Raw genomic sequence first — 14,762 nt, 5'->3', positions numbered from 1 at the left:
AGGATCTTTGGTAACGATTTAGGTGCATGGCATATTAAGATTTAAAATTAACACGGGCGGCAGGTAGCGTCCTGCGCACATTAAATAAATAATGCATTACTTGCTTCCTGTATCAATGTAGGTACTAATTACATAATGCATCTGGACGGGGCGATCAGCTGTCGCGCCGCCGTCACATCAGTCTCCATTTAGCACCGGCGAATGCGCACGCGTATTAATTTCAATTATTGTCTTATCACACTCCCTTATCACTTAGACGCACGGTTCTATTTATAGAATCGAGTCATTTTAGCGCGCCGCCTCCGCGCGTACGTATAATAGCTGCACCTTTTGCACTATTATTTTCTTTAAATCGTATAGCGCGTACATTTACTTGGTACACGCTAAACTAGTATAATCATTTGTCGCGGTCCGCCACTCATTATTATAATGTTAATTGATCTGTCCTTAAGCCTTTACCCGAGAACTTGCAACTCGTTAAAAAGTATTTTAAATTTGAATTACGGAACCCGTGCGGTTTGGTAACACGTAAAATATGCCCTTAGCCTCTGTAATTCAAAACTCTAATGATTGGAACGGATGGTAATTTCAATCACAGATTTAATTAATTGTCTATATATTTTTATGAATGCATACAACGTCCACCTTCCATTAACACATTTTATTCCCTTGACATAAGGGTCAACAAGCCTCTGTTGTTGTTTGACCCGCCATGAGAGTAGAAGTATGATCATAGTATGAGAGACGACGTATGTAAGCGTTATGTCATAGTGTATTTTTTTTAACGAAATTTGCTATGAGGCTCAAATTTCTTTTGGAGGGACGGGCGTACTGTCACGATGCACATAGGCGATCGCTGACATCTTAGTTAGCTCAGTGTAAGCTAGATGGCGCTTACTTCAATAAGGGATCTCTGAGCAGAATGGCGGACGAACTCTAGAGGTCGCCACCGTAGTTTTCTCTCGACTTATTTATTTACGTAAATATGTATTTAATATTTATTTTATTATTTACTTATTTATTTTATAAAGTAGGCATTTATTTACACTCATTTACTACACGAGTTTGTACGACTAAATATATCTATAACCAACTCACCCTTGACCGTTTTTGTCGGCCAGGGGGGTGCTGTCGATCAGCTGTGACCGGGGAATTCTAATGTAATATTCTCGCCCTTAAAAGCTGAAGCACAGCTGTAAGACACACATTCAACAGCTCAGACTACACTAAACAGCTCTCTCGAAAAGCTCCATACGCCCAGACTTGGTAAGTTCTCCGATATTTAACTCTTGTGTTTTTCTGTGTATTTTATTAGAATTATTTTCTTTATAATTTAACTTGTGTAATTGAACTGAAGGCTTCCCCTGGCCAGGGAATCTTTTATTTCAAACATTTCTTATACTTAATATTTTAAACACTTGTTAATTTCTCTCATCCGTTGTTATAAACTCAGAACTATGTTAATGCTTATTACTTTTATGCAACGGATGCGTACCGGTGTTAAAATAAATTCAAACTCAGCTAAGTACGTTTAATTTCAAATGTAATCCTCTAACGGTTATTTAGTGAACTGTTGTATTTCAATTTTAACGGTCACTTAGGCTATTTATTTTTACCTTTTGTTTTCTAAAAATATTATATAAAACTAGAATCACTTTCCTTTGCCTGCCTGTAACTCCGTATGATTGTCCTTGCCACTCACTGCAATTCAGCTCGCCCTAAGAGTTGGGGCATCGCTGCAGAGGAGTGACTGGCAACAATCTAGCACTGGACCACACTGACACCACCTAATTTACAGGGCACCTCCGTACGGCTTCAACTTACAAACCTTCGTACGGCTTAAACCTTTGTACGGCTTACAACCTTCGTACAACTTTCAAAGCTCCGTTCGGCTACAATTCTCACGGCTCAGGCGGCTCCTTTAACCTGACACTAAGCCCTGACGGCCTTAACTTCCGGAGTACTGCACATCCTTCCTGGCTCGTCCAAGACCCCTGATCGTTCCGGCGTGGAACACTTGTCCAGGCTGCTCGTCCTGCCGCCCTAAGGCCCCTTTTGACCTCGGCACCGACGACACTCAGCTGGACCAGGCCCCTGCTGTGGCCAGCCTCTTCGCTCCGGGTTCTTCTCTCCGACTCCAGGGAAGTGTAGGCCAGTGAGACCGAATAATCAGAACCACCTCTCAATAAAATCTCTTGAACTCACTACCTGAGATTCTCATAATACTTTTACTTTTAATTTTGTCAAACTAGGCCTGTTATTTTTTGTGTTCAATTTTTAATTAAAGAATTGTTAAAACGTCTTATTGTTTTACTCAAAGAATAACTTACTAGGCCTCTTTAAGGTCAAACCTCCCCTCAAGAGGTCTGCCCTTGACACCATCTGCAAAGCCATCAACTTCTGTTTTCGGGCAGGATTTCTTGCTATGCGTGCCTTGATCGCTTTGATCACTGCTGGTGTTTGTACGGAGCGAGGCCGGCCAATTTTTTTCTTGTCCTCAATACTGGAGACTTCATTGTACCTGTCAATCGTACGGGTACACAAACTAAGCGTTATATTTACATTTTTGAGCAACTTGAAAATGGTACTTCGCGAGTGCCCACAGCGGTGCAATGCTAAAACAGCTATTCGTTATATATTATATATCATAGGCTATTCGGTTTTCTTTCAACGTCCACTCCATCGTGAGAAATTGCAGCGAATGACTGTTTATTGTTTTAAAATAATTGACAAACATTCAAAAATGGAATTCAATCAAATTTTCTTAAAATCATGTTTTAAATTTAAAAATAATGTGCCAGTGACAGAACTTTGGGACCAACTACGTATGTCTGTCTCATAATCAAAGAAATTAGACCTAAAGGGCCCCATATAAGGTACGATCCGTCTGTACGATCGATCTGATGAAAATCGACGAATCATACCGTGTGTGGGGCCCTTAAAAGGTCACAATGGAGAACGAAATGCAAACCTGTGACACGTGATGACGTGACACTCACGCCACTTTGATGTGATGACTTTGACATGTTTACTTCGCAACGCCATTATATATACTCAGTAATTTATTCCATTTTTTATTGAAAATACTCGCTAAATCCGAATTTTCTACCTACAAGTTGTCGACTCGGAACAAACGTCAACAACTGAAGATAGTTATAGTTGAAGGTAGTTGGTGATAGTTTTGAGTTTTGATAAGATCCATTCAAGTTTTCCGGCAAGACGTTTCGTTTTACACAGTCACATGAGTCACAGTTCTTTGTAATGGATACTTTTTTGGCGTGACGCACGCGATGTGTTGAAGGCGAGCCGTATCTAAGAGCTAGCTAGTATGAAACGGAACGTTTATTAACTACCCAAGATGGCGACTGCGGTTTGTTTGTCAGTGCCATTAGAATTTAACGAAATTCTCCATAATCCGAATTTTGCGGATATATGTTGTCGACTCGGATCGACTAATTTTTTACGCTCTTCAATTTGATGTGCATTTCGTTCGAGTCTACCGTACCCCTGGACGAAATTATTAATATAGACTAGATGAAAACCCGGCTTCGCTCGGGTAAAATGTAGACTCATAATAATATGTTTGAAAAAAATTTTTGCCAGTAAAGACTGTCGTACTTATCGAAAAATCTGACGTATATTCCCAGCCTTAATTATTATCACAAACACTTTAACGGCTAACCTACGTATCGGTATTTCACCAGTAGATATTTCTCCTAAATCTTATTTGCCCAAATAACTACGTCGTCAGTCCAAAGTTCTGTCACAAATGAAAATAATGATAAAAACAAAAGTACCAATCAGTTTTTAATAAATTATATACCAATTTAAAGTACATTTAATAAAAAAATAAATTTAAGTACTTAAAATTATTCAAAATGACTTCCTTTGTTTTTAATACAGGCCCTTAATCGGCGCAGCCAGTCGTCTATCGCAGCACGCACCATTTTCATGTCTATTTCAGCGACTGCTTTTCTTAAAGATGATTTCAGGCTCTCCAAATTTTTATGGGTTTAGCAAAGACCTTCCCCTCTAAGACCTGCCAAATTTTAAAGTCCAGAGGATTAAGGTTCGGACTGGAGGAAGGCCAATCTTCGTGTCTTATAAAGTCGATTTTTTAACGGCCAAACCAGGCTTGAGTGGTCTTGGCTTTGTGTGCTGGCGCAGAATCCTGCTGGAACACAAAATGATGACCTGAAAATAGCGTGTTGGGCAGATCTTTGACATGCTTATCCAAACCGTCTCTTGGTACACTTTCGCACTGATTTTGACCCCTTTTTCGCAAAAATGAACCTCAGTTGGCCCGTAATAAGATCAGAGAATACTCTTCAGAGCTCCTAGCGTACACTCTATCATTATGTTTATTGTACTTCTCTTCAATATCGAAAATATTTTCGTCTGTAAAGAGGATATCACGGTGTCGATTTTCGCGTACCGCTTTAACAACTTCCGGGATCTTTTAAACCTTATTGTTTTTAGACGGGCATTAAGTAAGTGCCCACTCTATTTTTGTATGCTCGCAGACTAAGATCTTCGTTTAAAACCTTTTTGACGGTTTTTCTACTGACACCATCTGCAAAGCCATCAACTTCTGTTTTCGGACAGGATTTCTTGCTATGCGTGCCTTGATCGCTTTGATCACTGCTGGTGTTTGTACGGAGCGAGGCCGGCCAATTCTTTTCTTGTCCTCAACACTGGAGACTTCATTGTACCTGTCAATCGTACGGTACACAAACCTAAGCGTTATATTTTACATTTTTGAGCAACTTGAAAATGGTACTTGGCGAGTGCCCACAGCGGTGCAATGCTAAAACAGCTATTCGGTTTTCTTTCAACGTCCACTCCATCGTGAGAAATTGCAGCGAATGACTGTTTATTGTTTTAAAATAATTGACAAACATTCAAAAATGGAATTCAATCAAATTTTCTTAAATCATGTTTTAAATTTAAAATAATGTGTCAGTGACAGAACTTTGGGACCGACTACGTATGTCTGTCTCATAATCAAAGAAATTAGACCTAAAGGGCCCCATATAAGGTACGATCCGTCTGTACGATCGATCTGATGAAAATCGACAAATCGTACCGTGTGTGGGGCCTTAAAAGGTCACAATGGAGAACGAAATGCAAACCTGTGACACGTGATGACGTGACACTCACGCCACTTTGATGTGATGACTTTGACATGTTTACTTCGCAACGCCATTATATATACTCAGTAATTTATTCCATTTTTTATTGAAAATACTCGCTAAATCCGAATTTTCTACCTACAAGTTGTCGACTCGGAACAAACGTCAACAACTGAAGATAGTTATAGTTGAAGGTAGTTGGTGATAGTTTTGAGTTTTGATAAGATCCATTCAAGTTTTCCGGCAAGACGTTTCGTTTTACACAGTCACATGAGTCACAGTTCTTGTAATGGATACTTTTTTGGCGTGACGCACGCGATGTGTTGAAGGCGAGCCGTATCTAAGAGCTAGCTAGTATGAAACGGAACGTTTATTAACTACCCAAGATGGCGACTGCGGTTTGTTTGTCAGTGCCATTAGAATTTAACGAAATTCTCCATAATCCGAATTTTGCGGATATATGTTGTCGACTCGGATCGACTAATTTTTACGCTCTTCAATTTGATGTGCATTTCGTTCGAGTCTACCGTACCCCTGGACGAAATTATTAATATAGATATTGTTGTACTGGTATTACTGTTTCCGCCTTTTGTCCGCCATCCAACCCGCTATAGACAATATTCCAGCATGTGCCAACAGGGGCAGACTGAAAACCAGCGCTGGCAGCTTCCGCGTAGGCGCAGCATTAGCTGAGTTTGCTCCTTTTGCCGCAGGACAGACTACTTGCAAAGTTATATTCCTATTTTTTTTAATACTCTTTTTTATATAATCTGTGCTGTATTGTACTATTTTATCTTGTGTTGTGTTTACATTGTTGTCTTGTATTGTTTGTACTGTCTTTCTTTCTTTCTGTTTCACCATCCATTGATTAGTGTTAACTGACGGTCAAATGTGATGCCGTCTCTCTTGTTCGAATAGACGGGGATGGCACATTTAACCGTCAGTTAACACTAATCAATGGATGGTGAAACAGCCCCAGTGTGAGAACTATGGTGAGTCAGAAATCAAATGGTTCAACTGTACTTTTGAAGAAAGAAATCCAAAAAAAAAACGTTCATACCTTAAAAGCGTCCTTAGGGAACTCTACGATTCGAGTATTTTTTAAATATAATTCCTGCAATGTTCTGTTCACTCCGACGAAAGCGTTCTCTTCTATTATCTTTATTGGAGAGTCTATGATATGTAATACTCTTACAGTTGAGCGGTGGAAGACAGGACCATATAGGGTAGCTGAAAAAATAGGGGATGTGAGTTGGTCTCTCGCACCGAGAGTTCTGTCAAATAAGTTGTTTTAAATCTTCGTGAGAACAATCAAGACAAACCGAAAAACGAAAAAACTGACCCAAAATAGGGTTCCGTAGCCATTAGGAAAAAATTTAGTAATATTTTTCTAAGCATTTCGTATTTTATACGGAATCTTCAAAGTTTAGGTATATTTTATACCTTAGGCTGCTATTTACTCTTAAACTAATAATAATTCTCAAGCAAACTTAGCCGTTATAGTTTTCCTTGAAAGTTTGATATACTTACTACCATCCTGAATTTTTTTCAAAATTTTCCACCCACCGGCTTAGATTTTAGAGAGGGGAGACGCTCGATTTTAATGAAAATTTGCACTTTAAAGTTGAATATTTCGCAAACAAATCACTGAATCGAAAAACCGTCTTAGCAAACCCCTAATGGTTTTAAAAGACCTATCCAACGATACCCCACACTATAGGGTTGGATGAGAAAAAAAAATAACCCCCACTTTACGCCTATGGGAGGTACACTAAAAAAAATTTTTTTCAATTTTTAATTGTACTATTTTGTCGACATAGTTTACCATTATATCCATGCAAAATTACAGATATCTAGCATTGATAGTCCTTGAGCAAAGCCGCAGACGGACAGACAGACAGACATGGCGAAACTATAAGGGTTCCGTTTTTGCCATTTTGGCTCCGGAACCCTAAAAATGACGTGTAAAAGTGCCCATTGCGCTATTTACTGAATAAATTATTTGAATTTGAATTTGACAGTATCGATATCTCTTTTCGTGCAACATATCGATAATCAACAATACTATCGATATTATCGCTCTTGACGAAGAAAGAATTATCGATACTTTTGTACAATCGATAGTGAACTATATCGCAATACTATCGGCGGCGGTTATTATATTAGACAACAATAATATTAATACTGTCGATAGTATTGGACGAAAAGAGACATCGATAGTATACGGGATATCAAGTATCCTATGTCTTAATGCAGATCTTTGTCTATCTGTACGCCAAGTTTCATGTAAATCCGTTCAAATTAAGATTGGTTTTTTGGAATCTTTTTGTATTTTTTATTTCAATTCCAAATTTTTACATTTACGGTCATCCCGTAAAACCTAAATTGAAAATACAAACTGAAATAAAGATGCACAGAAAAAAACAGAAAAATAAGACCATCACTGGGAAACGAACCCAGGTCCTCGGTAATCCGTACCGCGTGCTATACCGCTACACCACTGATGGTCAACGGTACCGACACGAATTTCCCCTATGCACCTCATATCTCAGCTTGTTTTTTTCTTACTTAGTCACTTGAGCAGTGACGCGATATCGAGTTTTTTTTTTTTCCCAGTGATGGTCTTATTTTTCTGTTTTTTCTGTGAATCTTTATTTCAGTTTGTATTTTCAATGTAAATCCTTTCAGCCGTTATTGCGTGATTGAGTAACAAACATCCAAATATAAATAGGATTTGTACAAAAGTTTGCGCGCGTATGAGTGCCCCCTGTTACGTATATTGCATAGTGATATTTTTATCCTAATTTTTATTGCCATTAGTCTTTTGTGTCAGTAATCGCTAACCACATTATTGCCTTATACTATTATTAGATATACTTACAGATCTGGCATTCACTGAGCACCAATTTCTCAATAGGCAAACCCAACCCCGCTATATTCCCCAACCCGACGCTCAGTACTGCCAAACCCGCGTTCTCGCATCTCACGTGGATCCCTGTGTCTGTCCCTTTCTCACATATGCACGGATGTAGCAGTTGTAGGTTTTCTTTTGGGCACGGGTAGACGGGGCCGGGTGGTATGTATTCTAAATTTGAAAGCGGTAGTGTTGCCAGGATGATCAAAAGGTACTGTAACGCCATGTTGGTGTTGCAAACTGAAAATAGAAATAATGCTCACCATTAAAAAAAACTTGACATTATTTAAGATTGGTTTTTAGGAATCTTTTTGTATTTTTTATTTCAATTCCAAATTTTTTGTTACTTTTACGGTCATCCCGTAAAACCCATATCGAAAATACAAACTGAAATATAGATGCATAGAAAAACCAGAAAAATAAGACCAGCGCTGGGAATCGAACCCAGGTCCCTGTCCGTCTGTCTGCCTCATGAACTGTGACAGCTAGACAGTTGAAATTTTCACAGATGATGTATTTTTGTTGCCGCTATAACAACAAATCTATAAACAGAATAAAATAAATATTTAAGCGTGGCTCCCATACAACGAACATGATTTTTAACCGTTTTTTGCTCGATATTAATAACGGAAATAGGTAGACACTTGCAATATTCACAGAATATTTAGTTGGAAATTCACTTTAAAAATAAATAGTTAAATTAAAATAAAATTGATATTTAATAGGAACTCCCATCATACAACAAATGTGATTTTTGCAGGTTTTGTGATGTGGTTCTTTTGCCATCCAGTAGAATAAAAAAAAGAAAATGTCTAATGGTGTACAGATAATGGTACGGAACCCTTCTAGTGAGAGGTCGATTCGCACATGCCCAGTTTTAACAATAAAATATTCTATAGGATAGGATAAATATAGCGAATAGGATTTTCAGTTAGTTGGCCAGTTTTTTTTTTAACATAGCTGGCAAGCGATCATGCGGGTCACCTGTTGGCATGCGATCACCGCCACCTACAGTATCATTAAGACTGCGGGTGTGTTGCCGGCCTAAAGGGGAGCGGGATAGAAAAGGGGAGAAGGGAAGAAAAGAAAAGTAAAAGGGAGGAGGGGAGTTGGGCCAGATTTTCCGGTAGCCTAGTTGATAGGACACCTCTGGCACGTAAAGCCACAAGAAGTGCGGGTTCGAATTGCATTCAGTGATCCAAAAATCTTTTTTTTTTTTTATATCTTATATTTTTATACTATGTCAGCCTCATGGGGAGCCTCAGACAGTTACACTCTCCTTTTTACCGAAACTAAGTCTCTGGAGGCAAATGCCTGTCTAATAAACTTATAATCAGTATCGCTTCTTCTGAAAGCAGTCAACTCAGTTACATTTACACCTCTTTTTTCATTTTGAAATTCTTAAAATGAGATCTTGTTATGTTTTTTTTTTCTTGTGTGACTATGCCAGCCTCATTTAAAGACTTGATGGCCACATTCATCAAACACTTCTATTACGATGTCCAGATTATCTGGCTGCAATGCAAAGGAGTGCTTGATGAACCTGTAAATTCGTACTGCATCTTCCGATACCGGACAACTCAAAACAATAATCACTGCACCTTTGAACAGGTCCAAATAACTCAAATACCTCTCACGGCTATCCTTAGTCAATACACACTCCACCAAAAAATGTACTAAGTCCTCAATCCTATTACAATCCGTGCACAATGGGGATTGAACAACTTTTATTTATCATATTTAAAAAAATATTCAATGGAACATGACCTGACCACACTCGAAACGCCCACATAAGTAAATCACTGGGGAGGCTGGCACAATCAAACCAGCAGGGCTACTACGAAACTCGAAGTTCGTATCGTACCGTTCCTCTCGCTCTCATATTAAATAATATAAGTGTCAGAGGGACCGCACAACACAAACTTTGAGTTTCGAGTTTCATAATAGCCCTGCTGGGCACAATAAAACAAGCTTTCCTCCTAACTGCTTTTTGATTGGTTGATTCATAATATAAGTGTCAGAGGGACCGCACAACACAAACTTTGAGTTTCGAGTTTCATAATAGCCCTGCTGGGCACAATAAAACAAGCTTTCCTCCTAACTGCTTTTTGATTGGTTGATTCAAGCAATACTTTGCAAAGGCATATACATAAACTATAATATTTTCCTAGCTTCTCTGCTACAAATATATTCAGGTACTTCTTGTCGACTATAGAGACACTGGTAGTGTCACCACATTTGACTTTCAAGTACCTGTATTTTTTTTAAATTAGGAAAATGCAAAATTCCTGCTAAATGGGAAAAAGATAGATCAACACAATAGAAACATCTTTTTTTAGTGTAATACCTATGTATATAAAACATTTATTAAAATAAATAAAAAATACCTAGGTTTACTTATCTAAGTACAAAAGTATTGCTAGTATAGAAACATCTTTTTTTAGTGTAATACCTATGTATACAACCCAATCAACTTTTTTACCGACACTAATGTGTCCGCGACATTTTTCAAACAATTGCAGATTTTTGTAAGTAAACATGTTTTTTTCTGTAATTTAATAGATGGTGTACAGGAATACATAACATCCTACGTAAGTTCACCCTATTAAACCGTGAAATCTCTTGTTGGAAGTATGATTTTTTGATAACACCAGCGACAATTTTGGTAACGCAGGAGACGCTCAAAGTGTCAGTAAAATAGTTGATTGGCCCATATATAAAAAAACAGTTATTAAAATACCTAGGTACAGATGTACCTGTTTTTATATACATAGGTATTACACTAAAAAAAGATGTTCCTATTGTGTTAATATAATACTGAATTGAGGTATAAAAAATACAAAGTAAATGTTAGTCATTGTTATTTACCTCCCCTGTATAGTAGTGTGCATTCACTGTTTTTATTATGACCACACAATTCTTGTGCCTGAACAAAACACATCTTTCATCCACTAAACGTTGACTGGAAGAGATCACCTAAGTTATAAGTTCGCCTTTGCACCAGTTTTGTACATCTCATTTCAACTGAGATACCGTATGATAAAGAATTTTTATGCACAAACAGGACCTTGGTTCAAAGCTGTAACCAGTTCGCGGCTAAGAAATTGATTAAAACAATAATCGCGAAGGCCGCAGAAACCTGTTTTCACAAAATTAATACTAAAGACAAGATTGCCGGGCGCATTAAGGTTTTCCAGACATTAACATAAGTTTAAATCGAGTAATTAATCGTTATTCAATTCGTCGGACGACCGAGGTGATCAGACAAAACAGCCAGAAGAAGTTTGCACAAACTAACTTTCACTTTTATATAAATAACTTTGCAAAGCGGAAATTACCTGCTTGTATCTTAGATGTATTCTCAAAAATAACAGTCGCTCCCGTTTGTAGGAAATTAATGAAATCTTTAGCACAACATGATTACGAAAAAAAATACGAAAATAATATTAGTACGCAACACAACTTATCCCTTCATTGTCATTAAACGGAACTACCAACGGAACTACCTTGACCATAGACATTAGACGTAGACGTCATTCATAGAGCTTATGATAGACAAAAAAGAACTGACAGCGGTGTTTTTGATTTATTTCAGAAGAAAAAGTCAAAAGAAATTTAAACTAGACAGCCAAGTAGTTTAATTTTTCCTGACTTGACTATTTCTCTATTGGTACTCTTTGTTTGTAATCTTCGTTTGTGGTTTAGAACACCACAATGCTGCCAGCTCACGTCAAAAAATCTAAAGCTGACGATTATCATTTTGTAATGCATTGAAAACGAATTTACACTGTACTAATAAACGAAATTGTTACAAGTTCTAACACAAAATGGCGCGCAAAAAGAGGCCTCAGAAAAACGTGCGATGCAGTACAAGGGGAGCCATACCACGCTCAACCTCAAGAAACGTTTTCTTTTAACTGGATGGACATGTTTTGTTTCCCGTACATGTTATGCGCCCGATTTTGGGATTGCTGTGTGTCCTTATGTGCTGGAACGAACCAATGCCTTGTCTACTTCATGCTGCTCCAATGGTGCATGTGCAAGGTAGCCAGGTGTACAACTCCAGATCCCCTTGTCTACCCATATTACTTCTACATGTTCTGTCAAGTATTTTCAATGACTGCTGCTGTAATTCTGTTATGGTTTCTTTTTGGACAAAGCTTCCTAATACCGTACTTTAAATCATTTTATCGGGCACTGTTAGACGTTGGTCAATATAGTTCCGCTCCTGGCAAGGGCGGAAGTGATGGTGGTAAGAATAAAAATTCGTCTGCGCCGAAAGCGGCACGGATGGCTTTTAGAAAATATTGTTTTAGAAAATCTGAAATATTTGACGTACCTCCGGATGCGAGCCAACTTCGTGCTCAAAACTACAAAATCGACATTTACAAGGCTGAACCTGAACCTGCTAAACCTATTAAAAGTGGAGTGACCGGATTATTTTCAAGCTTTGTTTTAGATTTGGTGACTGTGGCAATTGACTTGTACATACAAGAACAATTTTGAATGATGTATTATTATTTTATACTTTCGTGTTAAAAACTTTCCTGTGAGACAGAATGAAAGTACTATTAAATAAACTAATTTTTCACTTCTCATGCTCGTAAACTTCGTATTTATGCTGAATCTAAGTGACATAAAAAGTTTCTCTACATGTGTTTTAAATAATTTTTTATTTATATATGTAATATCGATGAGTTAGCCTGCCTGGCGGAGGCTGAGAAAGCTTGGTGTGACTCGTGCCCTGGAGCGGACACCAACACGGTTAAACAGATCCAGCGGGCCTGGGACACCCCTCGCCTTAATGCGACTCACGCTTCCCTCCTCGAAAACTGTCCGGACAATTGTGAACGCGCCCGTCTATTAGCTGTTTCTGCACCCAAGGCAGGCCACTGGCTGACTGAACGCCTTGCCATCGAGGAATATTGGCACTATTCTGGACCCAAGTACTTTGCGGATAGCAATTTCCCTGATACTTGGGGTCAGAATATGCACTCCTCATATCTGCGCGTGTGGCAAAAACGTCGATCAACTGGGACGACATGGTCTTTGGTGTGCTAGAAGCGCCGGCCGTATGTACCGTCATGGCAGCATAAATGACATAGTACGTTAGTATCTCTTAGTAGTCTGTGCATAGTACGTCGGTCGCTTGCCACCGCGTCAGTGCCTTCGGCTTTAGAGCCGGCTGGCATGGCAAGGGACGATGGCAATATGGAACTCTAGGGATATCCCCATCTTGCTCTATACTACGAAGTACAATTTTTGTTAGAATAGAACGTTACTTTAGTCTATGCTTTGCATCAATGTTGCCACTGTTTGTCTTGTTCCTTTTAAATTATTTCCTGCTGTCAGCTCTACTTTCTCTCTGGTTTTGACCTGTATCGTTCAGGTCAGGTTTTCAGTACTTAACTAAAGTTTATAAGTGTAATCTGTCTGTATTTTATTCCACTTGACGTTGGAATACACTGTGGTTCTTTGCTGAATAAAGCTACGGATGTATTTTGAAAAACCGTTCTTGTTTCATTCTCCCGTAGATAGCCACACTGCTCACCACTGCGACCATTCTCGCTGACAATTTTATTCGAACTTCGTGTCTTGCCGTCTCGCTAACGCTAATATTATTTAGCACGAACTTTGTTTTTCGAATTTCGTGGTAGCCTCCTAGTGGCGTGGTGTAGGCCCGTGTAGGCACAGATTAGTTAGTTAGGTTGGTTAGGTGTAGGTATCAACCGCCCCATGATTGAGTTTTATTTCATCATAACCGCACTAAATACCCAGCACAAAGCGGGACTTATCTACTCTAGAGCAGAAAAAAAATATGAAAATCTTTTATTGCATCGTTTTAGTTTTTTTTTAATTGCACCACCAAAGAGGTAACACAACTATTTTTGCCATAAAATTAGCCTGCATATTATATACCTATTTATTTATATATCAGAAATTTGACAGATCGCGGGTAAAAATATCTGCTACTATTATAACTCTGTCGCGCGAGCAGAGCGGCGGCGCGCAGTGCGCGTGTTGCAGCAGCCGCTGAGTCGCGTTGCTCCGAAGACGAAGGGCTACGGATTAGCCCGAAACATGTCGAGCTAAACTCGATTTAAGACGTGAGTTATCCGGGTCATTATATAAAATATGAGTGAGTCTCACGGTAGTTTCATGTTCAAAACTGTAAAAAAAAAGAAATTAAAAAAAAAAAATTGGCGGGAACCTCGCGAATTTTCCGAGGTCATTTTTTGAGAGTGCGAATGTACTTACAAAAATGGAATCATCGAGTGCTAGTGACATTTCTTTCACATTAATTGTTTAGCATGAGTCTTTTTTTGTCTACTATTCCTGTAATAGTTGAAAGAAACGCAGATAATGCACCTCGCATTAAGTAATTTATATTGCCCGCCCTCGTGTTTCTAAAGCCCTTGCTAACGCTCGGGCTCCAAATCGGCACTCGGTGCAATAAAAAATAACTTTCTGCTTGGTGCAACAATCTACTATTGCCGCCCTCTGGTTTTGTTTTTAAAAAACTATATGAAAAAATGTAATGGGTCCGAATCGTACGTGCGACAAAACGTGAATTATAGATATTAAGGTGCGGCCTTATGTAGCCGCTCGACGCTCGTTTCAAGCGTCAAACCTGGGCACGTGACATATAATAATAAATAAATAAATAAATATCATGGGACACTTGACACCAATTGACCTGGTCCCAAACTAAGCAA

At 38.6% G+C, this 14,762-nt stretch overlaps 1 protein-coding gene across 1 annotated transcript in view; it reads right to left on the bottom strand.

Annotated features, from left to right (window-relative positions):
* conv (insulin like growth factor binding protein acid labile subunit convoluted) overlaps window positions 1–11,544 on the bottom strand; it is a 53,253-nt gene extending 41,709 nt beyond the window's left edge. The window contains exons 1-3 of the mRNA XM_074108631.1: window positions 11,385–11,544; window positions 8,014–8,286; window positions 6,193–6,362 (exon numbers count right to left, since the gene is read on the bottom strand). Of these exons, the coding sequence (XP_073964732.1) occupies window positions 6,193–6,362; window positions 8,014–8,272 (429 nt within the window). The 5' untranslated portion in view covers window positions 8,273–8,286; window positions 11,385–11,544. The remainder of the gene's footprint in view (window positions 1–6,192; window positions 6,363–8,013; window positions 8,287–11,384) is intronic.
* Window positions 11,545–14,762: the final 3,218 nt, after the last annotated feature.

The sequence above is a fragment of the Choristoneura fumiferana genome, chromosome 27 (assembly GCF_025370935.1).
Source record: "Choristoneura fumiferana chromosome 27, NRCan_CFum_1, whole genome shotgun sequence".
Taxonomy (NCBI): Eukaryota; Metazoa; Arthropoda; class Insecta; order Lepidoptera; family Tortricidae; genus Choristoneura; species Choristoneura fumiferana.
Note: the sequence above shows the minus strand (reverse complement) of the source record. Positions and strands in the feature narration are given on the sequence as shown.